This window comes from Betta splendens, chromosome 2 (assembly GCF_900634795.4).
Source record: "Betta splendens chromosome 2, fBetSpl5.4, whole genome shotgun sequence".
NCBI classification, from domain to species: Eukaryota; Metazoa; Chordata; class Actinopteri; order Anabantiformes; family Osphronemidae; genus Betta; species Betta splendens.
Genome location: NC_040882.2, coordinates 26,960,894 through 26,980,801, shown reverse-complemented (window position 1 = coordinate 26,980,801; position 19,908 = coordinate 26,960,894). Strand labels below are relative to the sequence as shown.

General features: G+C 41.2%; 1 protein-coding gene and 1 long non-coding RNA gene across 2 annotated transcripts; one reads left to right on the top strand and one right to left on the bottom strand.

Annotated features, from left to right (window-relative positions):
• Nucleotides 1-3,960: 3,960 nt before the first annotated feature.
• Nucleotides 3,961-5,397, top strand: LOC114869290 (type-2 ice-structuring protein-like). The gene is made up of 7 exons (XM_029173393.3): nt 3,961-4,052; nt 4,130-4,214; nt 4,302-4,340; nt 4,425-4,537; nt 4,629-4,763; nt 4,855-4,963; nt 5,123-5,397. The coding sequence occupies exons 1-7, from the start codon at nt 3,972-3,974 to the stop codon at nt 5,212-5,214; spliced, it is 654 nt and encodes a 217-aa protein (XP_029029226.3). The 5' UTR covers nt 3,961-3,971; the 3' UTR covers nt 5,215-5,397.
• A 5,349-nt stretch (nt 5,398-10,746) lies between these two features.
• Nucleotides 10,747-18,408, bottom strand: LOC114869680 (uncharacterized). The gene is made up of 5 exons (XR_003788195.3): nt 17,898-18,408; nt 17,102-17,236; nt 15,132-16,813; nt 13,462-13,562; nt 10,747-12,935 (listed from the first exon to the last, which is right to left on the bottom strand). It is a non-coding gene; the product is annotated as an uncharacterized LOC114869680 (long non-coding RNA).
• Between the last annotated feature and the right edge of the window lie 1,500 nt (nt 18,409-19,908).

The following is a 19,908-nucleotide window of genomic DNA, read 5'->3' as shown; positions in this document are numbered from 1 at the left end:
TTAGACAGTCGATGGTCAAGAGACAGGCTGGGGTCAAACTTATGGCAGGGCAGGATCAAAGGCAAGGCAAAAGGCAAGGTCAGGAGAAACAGGGTCATTCACAGATCAAGATACAGTACGAGATATAACGCTGGACTGCTGGCTAGTACACACAGACAATCTGGCAACTGGGCAGGGCTAGAGCTGGTGCTTAAATGCAGAGTTATGATGACTAAATAGGTAGCAGGTGAGTTGATTAGAACCGAAGTAAAGCTGGCTGAAACTAATAATGACTGAGACAGGAAGTGGCAAGAACATAAAACCGGAAATAACATAAAACAGTGATGTAATGACTGAGTCCATGACAGTATGTATGTCGGCTCCTTAAAAAGAATCACCAGGAATCAGAAAATAAAACAAAAGTTTGAAAATATTAATGTAACTGACAGCAGTCACTGTAACTGACAGCAGTCACTGTAACTGACAGCAGTCACTTTAACTGACAGCCGTCACTGCAAATTTAACTGACAGCAGTCGCTTTAAGTAGTTGCAGCCACTGTAACTGACAGCAGCCACTGTAACTCAGCCCGGCTCAGCCGTTCTTCTCTCGACAGTACCGATGGTCCAATGATACAGAAGGTTTGGAGCTTGTGTCAAACACTGGTGTCACGTGACCAATGACGTTTGGAGCTTTGTTTGTCATCGCTGTTTTACTTCACGCATCCTTTCTTCAAAATGTTTCAAAGCTTTTTATTGGCTCAGAGTTTTTGTGTGTCAAATTGGCACATGGCGTTTCAGTGCATCCTGAGCCAATAACAGCTTGACAGGTTTTTCAGATTTGAGTGGTTTGGTGCCATACCAGCTTTATAAGATTCATCATTATGCTTCAAAATGGGGATAATTTCGATCTCTTAAACCAAATGTGATATAATGAACTTAACATACAATACAACATACATGCAAACATTTTATGTTTCAATAATTAAATTGTATTTTTAATTTTTAAATGGGTCTCAAAATTCTTACAATTGCTTGTAGGTGCAGCGTTTGCTCTTCACACAAGAGTTGTTTTACAGCAAATACACATCATCTGTGCTGAGACTCTTCCGTGTCAGGAATGATGACAATTATATCCGGCAAACCAGTGACCTGTCAATACAGGAAATCCTGACAGCAAGCTAAATGTAAACATATACTGTATATATGTATGTGTTATTGTAAATGTGTATCATATTCACATGGCAACCTTTCTTCCGCACAGTGTCAAAAAGACAGAAGCTGGTTGAGGTCTTGGTGGGCATGATAGTTAAAGAGGCCTTCTTCTATCGTTGAGGATGAAGGGTTCCAAAGCTTCATTAAAATCCTGGACCCGTCATTCTCCATTCCAAGCCACAAAACTGTAAAGACAATGATGGAAGCAAGGTACACTGTAACCAAAGAGAAGGCATTGACAGAAATTAAGCAGACTTCAGCTGTTTGACTGCTGACATGTGAACATCAGTGCCTTGGTGTCAGTTGGGCCTGGGACCTCCTGTTCCCCCATCAGCTGAGCTACCACAACGTTTTTATCTGAGTGTCTGCTTCACTCGGTCCAGTGTGGTCCCTCTGTTCATCCGGTGTCTTTCTTTCTATTATTTTATAGTGTCCTTAATTCTTTTTACTGTAATTTGTGATTGTACAGATGGAGCAGTTCATTTTCACTGATTTCAGTCGACTGTCAGTCACCTTTCTGACGCTGATTACACACTTATCACACCCTCATCAGCTGACTGTCAGCAGCCCCCCTCTTTGGTCTGTCTGGGGAAGGTGTTAAAAATGTTAATGAGGCCACCCCCATTTTAGCACCAAAGACGCAATTCCAGGGTAAAACCAAAAGGTGGAGCTTTAGTACCTGACCTGTAGAGTTAGGGTCAAACAGCAAGTATAGGCACAGTTCTGAGAACAGGACATAGATCTGATAATGTCAGTTCTACACTATTTGCTAGGGCAGACAGACAAACAGACAGACACACAATAGTGTGTCTAAACAGTCAACTAAAAAGTTGAGAAAACTTGAAAAGTTGACTTATTTCAGAATTGAATGTTGTACTAACTTTTTTTAATCATAGATAAGTATCGTCAGCTCACGCTGCTGCAGCTGCCAAACTACCTTCTGGAGGTTTATCAGTTACTGGCTGTATTAGGTTGAGTTGGACTTCACAAAAGTACCTAATGAAATTATTAAATTCTCATTCTATATATTATTCGTATTAACTTGAATGTAGTGTGTGTCAGTCTGCCTGCTTCAGGAGCTGTTTAAATAAAAAAAGAACATTTCAATGTTCTAATCAAGCTTAGAACATTGAAACATAACAATAGAGAGCCTCTTTTCAGACAACGACCAATCCACAGCACTAGTTAGACTGGTTTCACACCACCCCCTTCTCCCCAAAGCACCAGAGTCCTGCAGTGCTGTTACCTGATGTGATGTAACCAGATACATTTGTGAACTACTTCATCCATCCATCACTTATAAGAGCCTAGTGGTTAAAGCACACAACTTCCTACCCACAATTTTTAAATAAACTTTTAAGTAAACTAAAAGTTTTTGTTAGTTGGTGGTTTACAATAAGAAACTTTTATATCCTAAAGCCATAGACTTAACACTTTCTTTTAACAAGTTTTATTTACAGATTTTATAAATGTCCAGTTCATTTGACCATTTTCTAAACCAGGTTGTCTGAAAGTTGGGTCACTACATTCTTTTTGAGCAGAAATGTTTCTCAAGGAGCTTCTACATTATATGTCCTTCATGGGGGACATGGTCTTCACACCTTCTCACAGTCCTTTGTTCAACTGATGAGCCAGTTCTTTACAGGTGTGAAGTGAAGCCTATTGTAAATAGAGGATAGTGCCTAACTTTACTCAGACTGAAGGTTCCTGCACTTTTGGTAATGTTTCTGCTTTAAGAAAAGTCTGTAAGTTAACTTGAAAATTATTGAGCAGTCACAATCAGCCAATTGCGGTGACATTTGGCAGTAAAAGGTGACTGAAATGACACGGAACTGAAAGAATATCAGATGCCATAACTCATAACACATATGTATTCAGATCTCTGTATTTTGTGTCACTTGAATTTGTGTGGTAAACAAAAGACACCAGAGGCACGTTTACACCAGGAGTCTCTAGCTGGGAGCTTCTGTTCCTTAACCACCAGGCTGTTGGTCCTCTGAGGGAGACCTACTGTATGGACAGTAACTAAATTCCTTCGTTCAGCATTATGTTAACAGAGCCTTGATTTGAGTGGAACCTTTACAGTTATGGATCCATGAAGAATTCTCTTTTTAAGCAGTTTACAAATATATCTGGTTTTCATGGCTCAGGTGAAGTTGTGTGGAAGTTGAGTCATGTCAACTCTTTCAGTCTGGTGTGGTTGGTGTATATATATATATATATATATATATACCTGTGGGCCTGGATTACACATCACTGCTCCACCTGGTGCATGAATGTGCAATTGCAGGTCATTTCTCACAAAAGGTTTAAGGTTTATTAAGTACATCACAGTGGGGTGTCATGACTGGTGTAGGGCGGCTTGGTGGAATGATACCTAAGTCATGCTAATGTCATGATAAGATCAGTGTGAAATCCTGCAGCAACGAGGCAACGAAAATTTGCCGCTCCATCTGTATGTTGCTCATCTTGATTGGCACCCTAAGTCTGTCGCACAATGTTAAGGTCCAGGACTCAGGTCTGTGTAGAGCATGACTAAGTCTCCACCAAACCAACCACCAGGCTAGAAATTGTGATCCCTTTATGCTCCCCAAACCTCCTCCTCACTATGATGCACAACCTTAAAGTCAGAGAAGAGTTCAACTGTCTGCTTCTTTTACTTTGCTCCTGTAAACTACTGTATTTTTGGTACAAACCCTGCTTCCAATAAATTAGGTAGAGACTATTTTCGTTGGCAATAAAAGTGCTTCTACCCTCGTGGTGTCTGTGGTTCCTGTTTTATGGAGGATGAAAAGATAAGGAACAGAATAAAAGTAGTAGTTGTTGGAGCCTTCGCTGAGAGAGAAGAGAAGCTGCAGCAGGTTTGCTTCTCCTCCTCCTCATCACGTCCGTCCTCTCATCAGGAGGGTGGAGGCTTTTAACACGTCTCTCTTTGTAGCAGGTCATCGTCTCTAACGTCTCCATCATGAAGCTCCTGATGCTGTGTGCACTTCTCTGCGTCGTGGCTTTGACCAGAGCTGCTGGTGAGTTTAAACATGATGGTTTTCTGTAGCTGTTAAAATGCATCAGTGTGAGGAAACTAAACTCTTTGATTCATTCTAATCTTTCAGAAATAGGTGCAGACAAACAAGTGCAACAAAATGATGAAGGTGAGACCATCATCATTCTTACCATCAATGTCTCAATGTCTGCTGAATAGCAGCTTTAGAGAACTAACATCAATTCTTTGCCAGATGTGTCTCAGCTGGAGAAGAGGACTACTTTCCGCTGTTCCAGTGGATGGACCAAGTACAGTGGACGATGTTTCCACTTTGTACCACGACCTTTGACTTGGGGTCAAGCTGAGGTGAGTGATTCTCAGTCCAAAAATATGCTCTAACTTTGTCATTATCAGTATTGTTTTTTTCCCAACATGTGCTTCTTTGTCTTTATCATAGAAAAACTGTCAGGCCATGGGTGGACATCTGGCGTCCCTGAAAAACAAGGAGGAGTACTTCTGGGTCCAGCACTTCATAAATTATTATACTCACACATCTCCACTAACATGGATCGGAGGCTCCAGCCGTGCAGGGGTATCAAATCACATCATCTGATCGTTGACCTAGAGCCTAACAAACAAACAAACTGGACCTAACTTCATGTTATTCTCTGTTTATATTGTAGGACACCACTTGGTTGTGGAGTGATGGAAACAGCTTCAGCTTCACCTTCTGGTGTCAAGGAGAACCAAACTATCCTGATACACAGCACTGCTTGCAAATGAATGATTCAGGTAAAATATAAGACATCAACAAAGAGCAAATGATGAAGGAAAGTAGAGCAGTTATGTCTCATTAGGTGATTAGAGCAGAAATAAAATGACTAAATATCAAAATAATGATTTAAAATAAAGAGTAATAATAAAAGTTTAAATGTGTTTTGTTTATTACAGACAAAAAATGCTGGGATAATTTTCAGTGCAACGCACGACTTCCATCTGTCTGCGTCAATGATCCAGTCACATTTCAAAAGTTCCACGGCTGAAACAAAGACATGCTTTAAAAAAGCAGCCACGACTGATGCATTTCTTTTTTTCTTCCTTTTTAGCTCCAGGAACAAAGAGACGTGAACGTAGGAGCTGCTTTGTTCCTGGTGGTTTCATTAGAACAGCTTCATTATCTTCTGCTATTCTGTCTGAAGCAAAATTAAAAACTTTAAGCATTGAAACACGAGTCTGTGAGTTTGTGTTAGTGAAAACATATAACCAACTACTGTATAAGCAACATATAACCTAACTATAACTTACTCATAACCTATGAAACCGACAAACAAAGAACAGGAGAGCAGAGCTACAGGCAGGCGTTTGATGGTGAAGCTCTGGTTTCCATAATAGTGTAATCAAGAACAAAAACAATTCACCACTACTGCATTTTTCTGGTTATTATTATTATTGTTTATTTTGACTATTTTTAACCATTTAGTTTTAGTCTTTTGTAACACAACCAAGAAGTGAGTGTGAGTGTAGAATAAAAAAAATTAAAAACAGGCACTTAAATCTACCCGACACTGGAGGATGATCTGATGTGTTTTAGCATTTAGCAGGCAAATCATTGTCCTGTTGCTGCTTAACCATTTATCAGCACCAAAAATACCATATTTATAAAATACCATAGTTGCCACTAGAGCCTTAGCACAAGAGCATCTCTGACAGCCTGGTGGGATGTTCTTAAAATGACTGGATCTTTGCTAACTCTTTGCCAAAACACACCTCTTTTAACACTCCAGACATCATGCAAAACAAAAAGGCAATAAACTTTTGGCAAATTTGGCATAAAGGAAAAACACATCTGAAACATGTTTTCACAATTTTACCTTAAAGAAAATAGTGTCCCGATATGAAACAGCTAGTGCCAGTTTCTTTGAATATCAGCAACTAAACTCAGTACTTAATGCAAAAATTAAACATACTCCTACACAGATAAAGGCGCCCCCAGGAATGGAATGATGCATTGGAATCTCACTGACAGAACCAAAAATGTATATGTCAATATTAATGATGATACAACAAGCTTCCCAATCTCTAAAACAGAAGCTGATCTGGACATCAAAAATTATTAAAAATATTTACAATTGATACAATATAAATTTCTTCATTGAACACATTACACAGGACAGGGATGTTCCAACTGGGTCTCACAAACTCAAATATTTGCCCTCACTGTACAGAGAACACAGCAGATAGATTCCTACATGCATTCTGGTTCACCCGTGCAGCATTTTTGGCAAAGAGTATGTGAACACCTGTCAACCCAGGTAAGATGTCCAATCCCAGCAGCCCCTGCACTTTGTCTTCTAGGAGATCTACAGTAAGTGGGCTTGATCTAGAGACAAACTCATCACACACACTTGCAAAGAAAATCATCCTCATGAACTGGAAAACTAGAAGAAATTAAGCATTGGCATAGTGGTGGGGGGTGGGGGGGTGTCTGGAGGCGAACTCTGCTCGTGTAGGGGTGGTGGACTGGGGGCGGGTCCCACTCTGGGCGCGGGGGCATCTTCTGGCGGGCTCCCTAAGGACCATGGGTCTTCGGGCTCTACTCTTTCAGGGCGACCCTCCCGCCAAGGGGAGTGTTTGCCCCTGGTTCTCATGGGGCGGACAGCGTTGACCCCCGAGCCCCTCACATCACCCTGGCTTCCACAAGTGGCATTGTTCATGCACCAACGTCTGCCTCACCCTTTGGGTGAATAATATTAAGCTACAGCCTTACTAACCTTGTAGTGGGACACTTTCCAAATCCAACTGTAAGTATTACTGATACTTATCACTACCAAGATCAATAATGTGTGATTATGGTAGTGATATTGTACGTCGCAGCTATTAGGTATTATGTAAGCATGTGTAATAATATATATGTATAAGTGTATGTATGAGTTTGTCTCATTGCAGCAGCTGTTCATTCTCACCCACACACGCACAAACTCAACTCGTCCACCAATGCAGAGACAATCCAAATATTTTGGGAGGATTAAAAAAACAAAAAATAATAATTAGTCAAGAGAAGTATATACTGTATGTTAAAAAAGCAAAACATTCAGCCTAATACATGCTGCCTGTTGAACTGTGGGACAGGACACACACAAAAACAAAATCCTCCTGTTAAAGGTCGACCCTGAACAGAGCATTCACAGTCACACCTGGAGGCTTTAGCATCTCCAGGTGTCACAGCTGCATGTTTGTTGTTTGTGGTCGGTTGGAGGAAGTTACTCAAGACATCTGACACATCAACACACAGCAGCTCAGTTTAGAAGGTGTTGAGAAATGGTGTCTTATCAGTTGTTTTCAGAAAGTCTCAAAGTTTCTAAAAACAACGTGACGAGTCATTGATTCTGTAAGACCAATTATCATGCATAGACCAGCGCTCTTAATCAGACACATTTCATCTGCAGCTACAAATGAAATAGCTGAAAACAATCAAACAAGCACATATACGAGGTATCTGGGGCTGTGTGGTGTGTGGGACACACACTCTCACCAATAGGGCTCAGAGCCATGGTGGTTAGCTGCAAAAAGTGTAGCTAGCTTAGCAAGGTCGACCCTGCGGTTGTCACAATAATGTATAATACAGGGTATGTATGCCGGCTCCTTAAAAAGAATCACCAGGAATCAGAGAATAAAAGAAAAGTTTGAAAATAATTTTAGTTAAACAATTAATTCAAAAAACTCAAATCAATGCACAAGAACAAACCACACCATGTGTAACCTTACGTTATGAACACAGTGGAAATGAAATGCAGAGACCAGTGAAGGAACAGTTTTTAAGGTATAGGGCGAACACAATTACAAGCACTGGCTGGCCTAAACTATGAAACTAAAACTCACTGCAAAACAGGTAACCAGCTGGGTGTTGGTGATAATAAATAAAAATAAAATCACTGCAGTGACAGTAACTGGCAGCCATTGCGGTAACTGACAGCAGTCGCTGTAAATGACAGCAGTCACTGTACATGTAACTGACAGCAGTCGCTGTACATGTAACTGACAGCAGTTGCTGTAACTGACAGCAGTGACTCTACCTTTAACTGACAGCAGTCACTGTAACTGACAGCAGTTGCTGTAACTGACAGCAGTCGCTGTATGTTAGGGAAATTGTTCGTTCCCTTTGTAAATCTTAAATAAAGCAGACACAATCAGTTGAGACCTTCTTTGGGATTTTACTTGCAAGGAGTGAGCAGTTTACAGCAAAGGCAACTTCCTTTCACTGAAGAGAAGACAAGGATTCAGCTCATAATATGTATTGCATTCTGGGAGGTGCATAGTCACACAGTACGTGGGAAATATTTCCTGCACAAAGCATTGGGCTCATCAGATAAGGATGCTACACACCGGTACTCCCTATTTCTTGCTGAGCAGAGGGGAGAAAACTTCAAGGCTATAGCACAGCTAACAACGCTTCAGCAAAATATGTTTCAATGATTATATGATTGTATTTTCCCAACATTTCCCTCCTGTTTAACATTGAAACATTCATTAAACAATCATGCATACATCAGAACAGCACAACTTCTTTCGATTTTCAGTGCAGTCATCATAAAACATGGAATAAATGTTGCAACATCGTAGGCAGGGTCAAAAGCACAGAAGCACAATATTTACAGCTTAGCGTCCATTTCCGTCGACATCGTGGGGATCCTCTTCACAGTTATCAAGCTTCAAAGGTGTATAGTGTATTTGCCGAGAGTGCATGACTGCCCACACCCTGAGAAGGCCTTGATTCACCAGCCTGATGATCATGGCCCTCAAACAGGGAATTACGCATAACACAATCAGCATCAGAACCAGGAGAATCACGAGAACCGGTCAAAAGATCTTAAGGATGTCAGTCCTTGTGCCAGACATAAACCAATCAAACCAGGATTTGTCCTTCATTACGTCAGCCGCCTGCACATTGGATATGTGCCGTAGGTCACGGAGTGCCTGTTGGGTCATGCAGTAATTCATGGTTTCAGCTCTTAGCATGTTTGTTTCTACCCCCAACTTTGGAAATAGGGATAGTGCCACTTTCTGGCCTGTAGTCCAGAGCCTTTTGTCCATGGGGACGTCTGATCCCCAGATCCAATCACTTTCCTTCAGGTCGATCTCTCGCTTCCGTAGCCGTCCCTTGGAAGTTGTCTGCTGTGGTGTTATCACGTAGGAGCCATCTGAAACATAAACAGGAACACAGCAACCTACACAATTGGGTGGAAGATGCACATAGATTGTGTGCCTACAAACATAGTTGATATCAGACTGTGGGAGGGTCCCCATGAAATCAGGACCATCATAATAAGTGACACACTGAACCAGTAAAGTTAAGAGTGCTCTGTCTTCATGTAACAATACCCCTCATAGTATCTCCTTATGAGAATGTCCCCTAAGGTACCGCTGGTTTCTTCACTGCCGTTGAGACGACCAGTGCTCTAAATGCTGCTGACCCCCTTTGTAGGCAGACTTTTCCCCTCCCTCAGTTGGGTTTTTTCTCACGGACAATACTACTCGGTTGCCTGTACCTGTTGTCTTTTACAGTGTGTGTTGTGTATCCACCCACAGATGCCTTTGACTTTGCAGGCTGTCGGTGTTGTCAGTGTCACTCTGTGTGGGCCTCCCACCGGGATGAGGTCCAGTTGTTTTGTTTTATGACTCTGATGAACAACCAGTCACCAACCTGCAGTGGTCCCTCCTGTGGGCAAGGCACATCTTGAAAAGCATTTTCAGAAAAAAAAAACATTTCTTATGATGCTTTAACACCACTGACATATGGAAGGCATTGGAAGAGTTGTGGCAAGGCCCATGTCTCAATATTGCTGCTCCTTTTATAGAGGGATGTTGGTAGGACAAGTTCCCCTCGTCAAACATAGTAATAACTTTTCTGCAGTTTGTCCTTTTAATCCATTTTTTTTTACCTTTGAGAGTGCAGTGCATCAAATGGCTATTTTTGCTGGTAGTTGTACTGCTTTTAACAAATTTTTCAATAAATCGCCTGCATTATAGTCTTTCCCGTTGATGTCATCATGCCTGTATTTTCCCATTGACTGATAAATATATGAATAGTTCATTGTGCGTATCTGCTATCAGTATAGATGGTAACTATCTGACCTGAGTCTGCATGTCTCAGTCAGTGCAATTATTCCTGCTGCTTGTGCTCTGTAGTGTGGGGGTAGCGGTTCTGCTTTCAAGGTCTCACTATCAGTCAGAACCACACAGCCACTCTGCGTTTTTCTAGTTTCAGACTTTGTGCTTGATCCATCCACAAAGACAAATACAGAACCAGGTATTGGGTTGTCCTGTAAATCTGGTCTAGGTTCTATACCTTTGAACACTCTATCAATCAATTTTTGTCCACTTGCTGATATGATCTGTTCTTTCTTCAACAGCAGCAGTTTGTTTTTACTGACCTTGTGACTGTTCTCTGCCAGAAATGAAAGAAACGCTACAGTATCTTTCCTGCATTCTTCTTTAGTAGTGACGCCACCAGAACATCATCTACGTACAGTAATATCTGACTACCGTGTGGGGGTGTAAATTTAGAGATTCAAGATTCGCTGACATACACTGTGAGAAAATAGTCGGGCTTTCGCAATAACCTTATTGTAGCCTGGTGTACGTGCATTGCTGACCTTTGTAAGTAGACGCAAACCAAAATTGTGAATCTGGCAGAACTGGGATGCTACAAAAGGCATTACTAATATTTATAACTGAGAGGATCTGCTTATATGGGTGTAAATTATTCAACAGAATGTAGGGATCAGGAACCACGACTGCTCTTGGTTGTACCATCCTCCGGCCAGTGGAAGGAGGAGCTTTCTTTATTGGGAATATGGGAGTAGTTCTTAACAGGGAGTCTGACAGCAGTCACTGTACATGTAACTGACGGCAGTCGCCGTAACTGACGGCAGTCGCCGTAACTGACGGCAGTCGCTGTACATGTAACTGACAGCAGTAGCTGTACATGTAACTGACAGCCGTGACTGTAACTGACAGCAGTCACTTTAACTGACAGCAGTCACTGTGCATTTAATTGAAAGCAGTCACTGTAACTTACAGCAGTCACTGTAACTTTAAAGGTCCATGCACATGCTTTTTTCATGCTCCACATTGCTAAAGAATTGGACCTTGATGTCTCAGTAAGGTGTCTGTAACTTTTCATGCCAAAAAGCGCTGTAGATCGCTCACACGACCCGTCTGAAAATGTGTGTTTTAAGCTCTCGTCCACAACGCTCTGTTTTCCGAGTGTGTCGGAAGCTAAACTGATCGCCACACCGCTTTGAGGAAGCGCATAGCCGTGGGAACTGAATCCATTGTAACAGTGACACTGGCTAACTCGTCCTCGTAGTGAGTTCAACCTTATGTTTGATCCAAAATCTGACTCTGAAGTCGAATGGGAGGCTGTTGAAGTGGTTACACTTCGACTGGCGCAAGGTACGTCTAACTGGCAGATTCACGTTTAATTTAATTTGATTTTATATAATACGCAACTTGATTAGCTGCTAACGCTAATACTAATGGTTGGAAATTAGCAGCCTGAATTAATACAACAGAATATTCATAACACGACTACAGCTTGTTTGGGAGCATAGCTTGATAAACTAATATAAACTCATTTTTACATGTTTTTTTCTTTCTCCTTCTGCTGCTGTGTGAAAATAATTTATCTATAATGGGATCTTCAGCTGCAGCTTATATTTTGCCATATTTGTCTGTAATTAAGTGCCAATGTAGGAACAGTGAATGCCTACAGAGACATGGTGTGACAGCAACTATTGCTTTCAAGATATTGCATGTGTTTATTACTTTTATTAATAAATTAAAATTTCGATAAATCTTACCTCAAGGCGCCTGAACCAGTTGCCAAACCTACTGTCATGTATGGTTGATGAACCAGGACTGGAGCCAGTATGATTGAATGTGTATTCATTACAGAACACATTTAATATACAGTATATCAGACAATTACACATGCATGGAATAAATCAGTATCTCAGAAATTCATAAAAACTTTAGAACATTTTACTATTTACAGATTAATCATAATGTACCTGGGAACTCTGGTTTACAAACATAGTTTTGTTTCTAAATATATATTGACCTAATATTTTTTAATTGCTTTTAGTAAGGTGTATGATATATCAAGTGGCAATATATAACTAATAGAAATGATATTATTGTTTTTTTTTCAGTACTATGTCTGTGTGTATCTCAAGTTGTTGCAGGTATCTTGCCTAGAAGTCTTGTCAGCTGGTGCTGGGGACTTCTAGGGCGAATGGTCCAAGTCATCCCACCTTCCCTGGTCTGGATCAGGGCAGTGTTTTCTGGGGGACAAGGCACCTATGTTGGACTTAGACCACCTGTGAAATACCTAAATTATTTTTTTTGTGGCAATACCTCAATAAAAGCTGAAATATTATAAAACATCTGTCTGTTTTCCCTCATTAGGTATATACATACAAAAATAGTTCAGTGAAACAGCAATAGTCAAAGCCAACTTAATTTTTAACCAATGCACCAGCACTATAATGCTGGATAAGTTACCGTCACAGTTCAATTTGCAGACCACAAAATGAACGGGTAGGATTCATAGTTATGTTGAAAGCATAGTTTCTGAAGTGGAACAGGTAGAGTCATGGGCAGTTGGCTGGGGAGATGTGAGGATCTTAACGTGTTGGAAGACATTGGAAGCAGTGCAGCTGCTGTACAGATGGAGGATGCAGCTGTTTTCCTTGACACCACTCTAGAAGGTATAAAGAATAGAATAGCAGATTAATGAAATGACCAGTATTTCCTATGTATCTCACAACCTTTACAGATCTAAACAATAAATAGAGGTTGTTAGATCAGTTTTAATGTTGTTTGGAGCAAACACGTTTTTTAACTTATTTTATAGTGCTGGTTGGTTAAATTTTAGCATGACATTATTGAACTCCTTTCTGTCAGGTTGCTCAAATTCTGCTCAGAGGGTCGGTGGGACAGGGATGTTTACAAGGTCCTCCATATAACAACCTGAGTCCAGCAGGACTTTATTGAAGATGGTCTCCATCACATTTTCCACATAATCTGCACCATAACACTAGAGTTACAAATTACCCGTCAACAGACTAAAATATCAAAATAAGTTGACCAACTGCATACAGAGTAAATACATAGACAATAATATAGATCAGATTATGAATACTACTGAAATGTGAAATGCAAAATCTCTGTCAAATAAAACTGCATATTGGCCAACAAATTATCATACTGCTGTTAAATGTACATACCTTTTCTCCTGAGGTGAGCACGCTTCTACTCTTCTACAAGGTAGCCGCGTGTCAGTTTGAGAAGCAACCTCCTCGCGTTTTGGTAGCTGGCATGCGTCAGCCTGTATAAAAAAACATGTCACGTTTACAGCTAAAGTAGCTGACTAGATAAGCAACAACACACGTTAGACCTAGATGGAACTTGCAATAACCCAAGTTCACGGGTCTACTCGGGCTACAACATACACACAACAGGCTCGGTAGTAATTAGAAACACAGCTGACTCTCACAACTTACTAGCGCTAACCGCTAACGCCAGCAGCTAACGCTAGCCGCTAACGCTGCGCTACTATCGCGCTAGCAGCTACAATGTGAGCTGAGTGAATGACCTCCTTACACAGGAGAGAAGCTACATTATAAACAGAGAAACTTCTGGAGTACATACATCAAATAAGTATTGAGCATGTACTTATGTTTGGGGAAGCAGCAAGTGGGCGCTTCTTCAACCTGAGTGACTTATTCTTCTTTTTCTTTTAAATGGCGGGTGGCAACCAACCAACTGAAAGGTGCATTAGCGCCACCTCCTATGGTAGACTGCGCAGTGAGTGACTTCTTCTTTTGTCTGTGACTGGAGGGACTGAAACGAAATGTTTCAGGTACATTTAGGGGTCCATGTTTGTGTGGGGGGGGAGCTGGTTCTGTGATTGGTCAGCGCGAATGCAGACGTATCCAGTCCGCCAAATTTGAAACGATGCTTCTTAAACCGGATTGTATAAACTCTCAAAAATGTGAAATAAGTAGGGGGCGTACCTAACACACCAGGAGTGTCTTAACGTGACCCAGGGAGTCAAATAAACGTACCAGAATGTCCAAAAAGTGCATTTTGCATGTGCAGGCACCTTTAATGATTATATAGCTCCCTTCTGGATCCACAATGGTATCGTTATGAGTAAAGTTAATCTTTTTATTTATTATTGATATTATCCTGATATTATTATCAGGATGGCGACCCCTCTTTGTTTAGAATTGTAACCGGCTAAGTAAGCATGTGGAAACTCTGCTGATGCCAGAGTGTAATTTATAATTTTAGGAATATGAGTTTCCTGTAGTAAAACATTGTCTGCTTGTAGGGTTTCAAATGGTTAAATATTTTAAATCGTTTCTCCTTCTTTTTGATTCCACGTACATTCCAAGTGACAATCTTCAGTGGTGTCATATCTTACCTGACTGCTGTGGATCACTAGTCTTGTGTGTATGTAGTGTGACAGACTTTAGGTGTGTGGCTAACCTTAAGTACCTGTGTATTCTGAGTTGTGTGTTATCTATGTATGTGCACGTGTTTCCCCTGTGCAGTAGATGTTTGTGTGTGGTTGCTGGAGGGCTACATAGCTGGCTGACTACGTGGGAGAAGAATAGAGAAAAGAAGGATTTAAATAGTGTGGAGTGAAAGTAGGTGAAGGAAAAAGAGTAAAGGGAAGGAAAATTAAAGTAAGAGGAAAGTGAGTGATTAAGTGTGGTGAGCACTTTGCAAAGTGAGTGAGTGAGTGACATTAGATTGACAATAAACATTTACATGAAACATCTGCGAGGGAAGGAGTTTGAATACTGGATGTAAAGTTATAACACATAGTTGCATTGCATCTATTATTTTTTTAACAAACCTTATACATTAAACCATTGTTTTTACATACCACCTGCTAGTACAGCCACGGAGTTGCTTCCCGGTCCCGGTAGAGCTCTCCGTTGACGTACAGTTTGTCGACGCTGATGACAGCCCTGCAGCCTTCTGCCATGAACCTCTTACGGATGGGGAACAGTCGGCGGCGGCGGTCGAGGATCTCCTTGGGGAACTGGTCGTTGACGCTGTAGTCGGTTCCCTTCAGCTGTCTGCCCCAGCTCTTAACCAGTTCCTTCTGCTTAAAGTCATAAAACTTGGCAACGATGGGTCGAGGGCGCTGGCCATCCGGTCGTCTTCCTCCAAGTCTATGCGAACGGTGGAACGCCATCTTGTCGACAACTTCCGCTGGGATCTTCATCTGTTGTTTAATGAAGTTTTTAATTGTGGTTTCCGTGTTTTCCTCTGCCTGTTCTGGAATCCCCGAGAACACCAGGTTGTCCCTCATGCTGCGGGCCTGCAGATCGATGATGCCTTCTTTTATTTTTTTATTTTCGGCCGCTAGCTGAGCCACATCCTCCGTCAGGGACTGCACCGTTCCTTCCAGGGCCTCGTTCTCGGTGGCGAGAGAAACCACCTGCTGCTGGCTGAATTCCAGGGAGTCGCGGAGGGCCATAAACTCTTTGTGGAGGAGTTCCACTAGTGCCAAAAGCGCGTCGAAGCTTTTTTTTCTCGATTGACTCCAGGATGTCCGTGATGTTTTAATCCGCCGAGCTAGCTCCAGGTGACTCAGGTGAGTCAGACGGACGGGATTGCTTGTTTGGAGCAGTGTCCTTTTTCACCATTACCAGACGCTCTAAGCACTCGTCGATGTGCTCGAAACTTTCTTCGGTGTTATCCAGAATGGTAGGGTGGTTGATTATTTTCCGTAAAATAAGGTAGTTATTTTATTTAAGTTGGCGGATAGTTTGTCGCGCTGTTGTTTACTACCGGTGTCGCGCCACCTTGTTGAATTTCTCGTGCTGTTCTCGCAGAGTCTCGCGTTCTCTCACAGCATCGCGCCCCCTCCTATGTCTCCTATGACATAGGAGAGGGGGAGTCTCAGCACCTATGTGCTGAGACTCTTCAGTGTAAGGAATGATTTCAATCATACCCGGCAAACCAGTGACCTGTCAATACTAGAAATCCTGACAGCAAGCTAAATATAAACTTGCATATATGTATGTGTTTTTGTAGATGTGTATCATATTCACATGGCAACCTTTCTTCCACACAGTTTCAGGAAAACAGAAGCTGGTTGAGGTCTTGGTGGGTATGATAGTTAAATCTATCGTTGAGGATGAAGGGTTCCAAAGCTTCATTAAAATCCTGGACCTGTCATTCTCCATTCCAAGCCACAAAACTGTAAAGACAATGATGGAAGCAAGGTACACTGTAACCAAAGAGATGACATGTGAACATCAGTGCCTTGGTGTCACTTGCCATCATGTGTCAGACAGCCTAGATCTGGCTACTGTGCCTTTGGGTGTGCAGTAGTTTCCTTTGACCCACACAGCAGTTGCAGAGTGGGGACTCACTGAAAAGGTCTGTGGATGGTTACTGATGGAGCACACAGTATTGTAAGTGTTCCTCAGTTAAAGGTTGTGGCAACTTGCATGAAAGCACTGTATCTGTGCATCCCAGCATCATCTGTTTCCTGTGAAAGGACATTTTCCAAAGCTGGGGAGCTGGTCAGCCAGAAGAGGAGCCCACTGAAGCCTGCAACAGCAGATTTCTTAATAAAACCTGTGAAGACAACTAACTGTCTGAATCTGTGATTGATTGTTCCAAATCAGCCATACAAGTCCTTAAAAACACAAAAAGACACATTGTTTCTGAATTCAAAGGCTGTGATCATTTGCAAAGGAACTCTCTAATCCTGTTAGGGACAGTTTTCAATAGAGCTCAAAGCTTTAAATAAACCCTTCTCCAACATTTAGCCCTTAGTACAATTTGCATTGATTCTTTGGTTTATTCTGGAATGTGTTCGAGTATGGGGAAAAGTACCTGCTTAATTTCTTGTATTGACCACTTGTATTGGCCATCTCCAGACTTGGTTCACGATCACCAGACAGTCCGAACCAGTACCGACAGAGATGATGATGAGATGTTCCACTGGAGCAGTGCCGTCGGCGCGTCGATCTGTTGAAGGAGGAAGTGTCGAGGAGGAACGTCTCGAGTACGTCAATACGTCACGTGACCAATGCGAGCGAACGACGTTGATACGTCACGTGACGCTGCTTATCTGCAGTTTAAACGGACTGCTTGTTGTCAGAGCTCTCTAAACATGGCAAGCGGACCGGAAATTATCTATAAAATGATATGAATTAAGATGAATGATGAATGATGAAGTCATGTTCTGTGGAAAAACAAAATAAAAGTCTTTGATTTAACTAAATGACAAACATGTCTCTGCACTGTAATAATAAACAGAGTTGCAAAAGCACCAAATACAGCTCTAATAACATCTGACTATCAATTATATTCACCACATCAAGGCTACTGATATATTATTATACACAAAGAAACACAATTACACACTTTTGATTAAATAACTTTTATTTGACAAAAAAACATGGACTGTGATCCTGAACAACCACGTATCAGCGAGGGTTTGATGGTCAGTCTGCTCTGATGCAGTTCTAACACACACGCTGTGTCGAGCAATGTGTCGAGTTCAGACCAACTGCGTCATAGTTGTCCAGTGATTCGTGAGGCTTTGATTTCGACATCTCTACCGTCCGGCAACAGGCAAGACACGGTGAAACACCAAGATCCAGAAACAGTACACAATAAGACTTACTAGGATGAATGCGGGAGCGTAGACACAGTTGACGTGCGCTAACAATGTGGCAACCGGGCTCTGGCTGAGACGGTGCTTAAGAACAGGACAAAGGTGAGCAATGACTGATAGAAAACAACTGGTGAGATCACATGACTGGGAAAGTAAAACAAAAGTAGACATGGCAAGACAAAACTGGAAATACAAGAAAATAAAGCAGGAAGTGGCAACATAAAAGTCCAGGCTGTGACAAGTTCTGTGGAAAGTAAAAATGTAAAAGGCTATTTTTTGTGGGAACATATTAACACAGTTTGATAAACTAAAGATAAAATATTGATTTTGTACAAGAAAAATAAATCCAGATATTCCAGCACTGCAATTGTGCACTTTGTTAGCACCGACTATACTGTAGCTTAACTCAGAAGTTATTGTTTTTTGTTAGTTGTTAGTACCTTAAATCTGTTCATAGATTATATGAGATATTCAGTAGAATCCTAGCGGCAGTATGGGGTGCCGAATGTAAAAGTAGCACCTATAACTAGTTTTCTCACATTTAACTAAATGACACAACATGTTTTCTCACTTTTAGTTAAATATGCAAAAGTCTAAATGTAAATGTTAAATGTAAATGTTAAATGTTAAAAGTAAATGTTAAATGTTCGCCGAGTGTAAACTGAATATTCATGATTGGGCAAGTAGACTCCATCCCTACCCTCAAACAGCGCTGGTCTCAGATCAGAGACGCGAACTTAATCACCTCAAACAGTGCGCGCAAACCCCGCCCACATCTGATCTGGAAACTTTTGGTTTTAGCCTGGACGTAACTTCGACTAGCTAGTATAGTTAGCCAACTAATTCTCCACCGGCGCCACAGAAATATTCTTTTTAAACCTACTTGACTTCTCATTAATGGTGTTTATGACAGAACGGCAGTTTGAAGCGGAGCCTCAGCCCGCACACCTGCCGTTACAGCCCGTTCAATCTCCCCCAACGGGAGGGAGTCGGAGCTGGCGGCCATGATGGCTTCGACTTCAGGCTTCTCTCCAGTATTTTCGTGCACCGATCCAGAGTCAGATGTGGGCGGAGCTATGCCTACTGTTTGACGTGTTTGAGTCCTGATCTAGGATAATGGGGGTGGAGTCTACTTAAATATTCAGTTCGATCATTTAACATTTACATTTAACATTTAACATTTAACATTTACATTTAACATTTAACATTTAACATTTAACATTTAACATTTAACATTTAACATTTAGATTTAACATTTAACATTTACATTTAACATTTAACATTTAGATTTAACATTTAACATTTACATTTAACATTTACATTTAGATTTAATATTTACATTTAACATTTAACATTTAACATTTAGATTTACATTTAACATTTAGATTTAACATTTACATTTACATTTAATTTACATTTAACATTTACATTTATATTTAACATTTACATTTAGACTTTTGCACATTTAACTAAATGTGAGAAAACATGTTGTGTCATTTAGTTAAATGTGAGAAAACTAGTTATAGGTGCTCCTTTTACATTCGGCACCCCATACGTCAGGACGCTGATATTAACCTGACTGCATGTTGTGGACTGTGGGAGGAAGCCAGAGACCTGGAGAGAACGTGCAAAGGATGGGCCTTGGAGTCTTGGACTTGGAGATCCAGAGACTTGAACCCAGAACCTTGGTGCTGAGAGGAAACAGAGCGAATGTCTGCACCAGCTTCCTTCCCTTTCAGCTTTGTTATTAATATCATGATTGCCATCAGGCAGCATCCAGCTGTTGAAAGATGTTTCTTCCACGATTGTGACGTTTAGCAGAACCCATGATAGAATCACCTGGTATGATGTCACATGAAAACACATGATGTTATTATGGGAGCGCTGCATCAGAAGCTCATAAAATGGCTTTTATAGATGTTTCCACCTGTAACTTCAATGTGAGCCTCTGTTTTGTGGTTGATGGAGGTCTGCTGGACTCTGCATGTGTATCTGCTGCTGTGTCTCTTGTCCACAGTCA

Bases quoted from the DNA above. Each gene is read 5' to 3' on its own strand.
- LOC114869290 (XM_029173393.3), top strand. From the start codon at position 3,972: ATGGAGGATGAAAAGATAAGGAACAGAATAAAAGTAGTAGTTGTTGGA. The intron at 4,215-4,301 runs GTGAGTTTAAAC...CTAATCTTTCAG, and splicing joins GGCTTTGACCAGAGCTGCTG to AAATAGGTGCAGACAAACAA. The intron at 4,964-5,122 runs GTAAAATATAAG...TGTTTATTACAG, and splicing joins CTTGCAAATGAATGATTCAG to ACAAAAAATGCTGGGATAAT.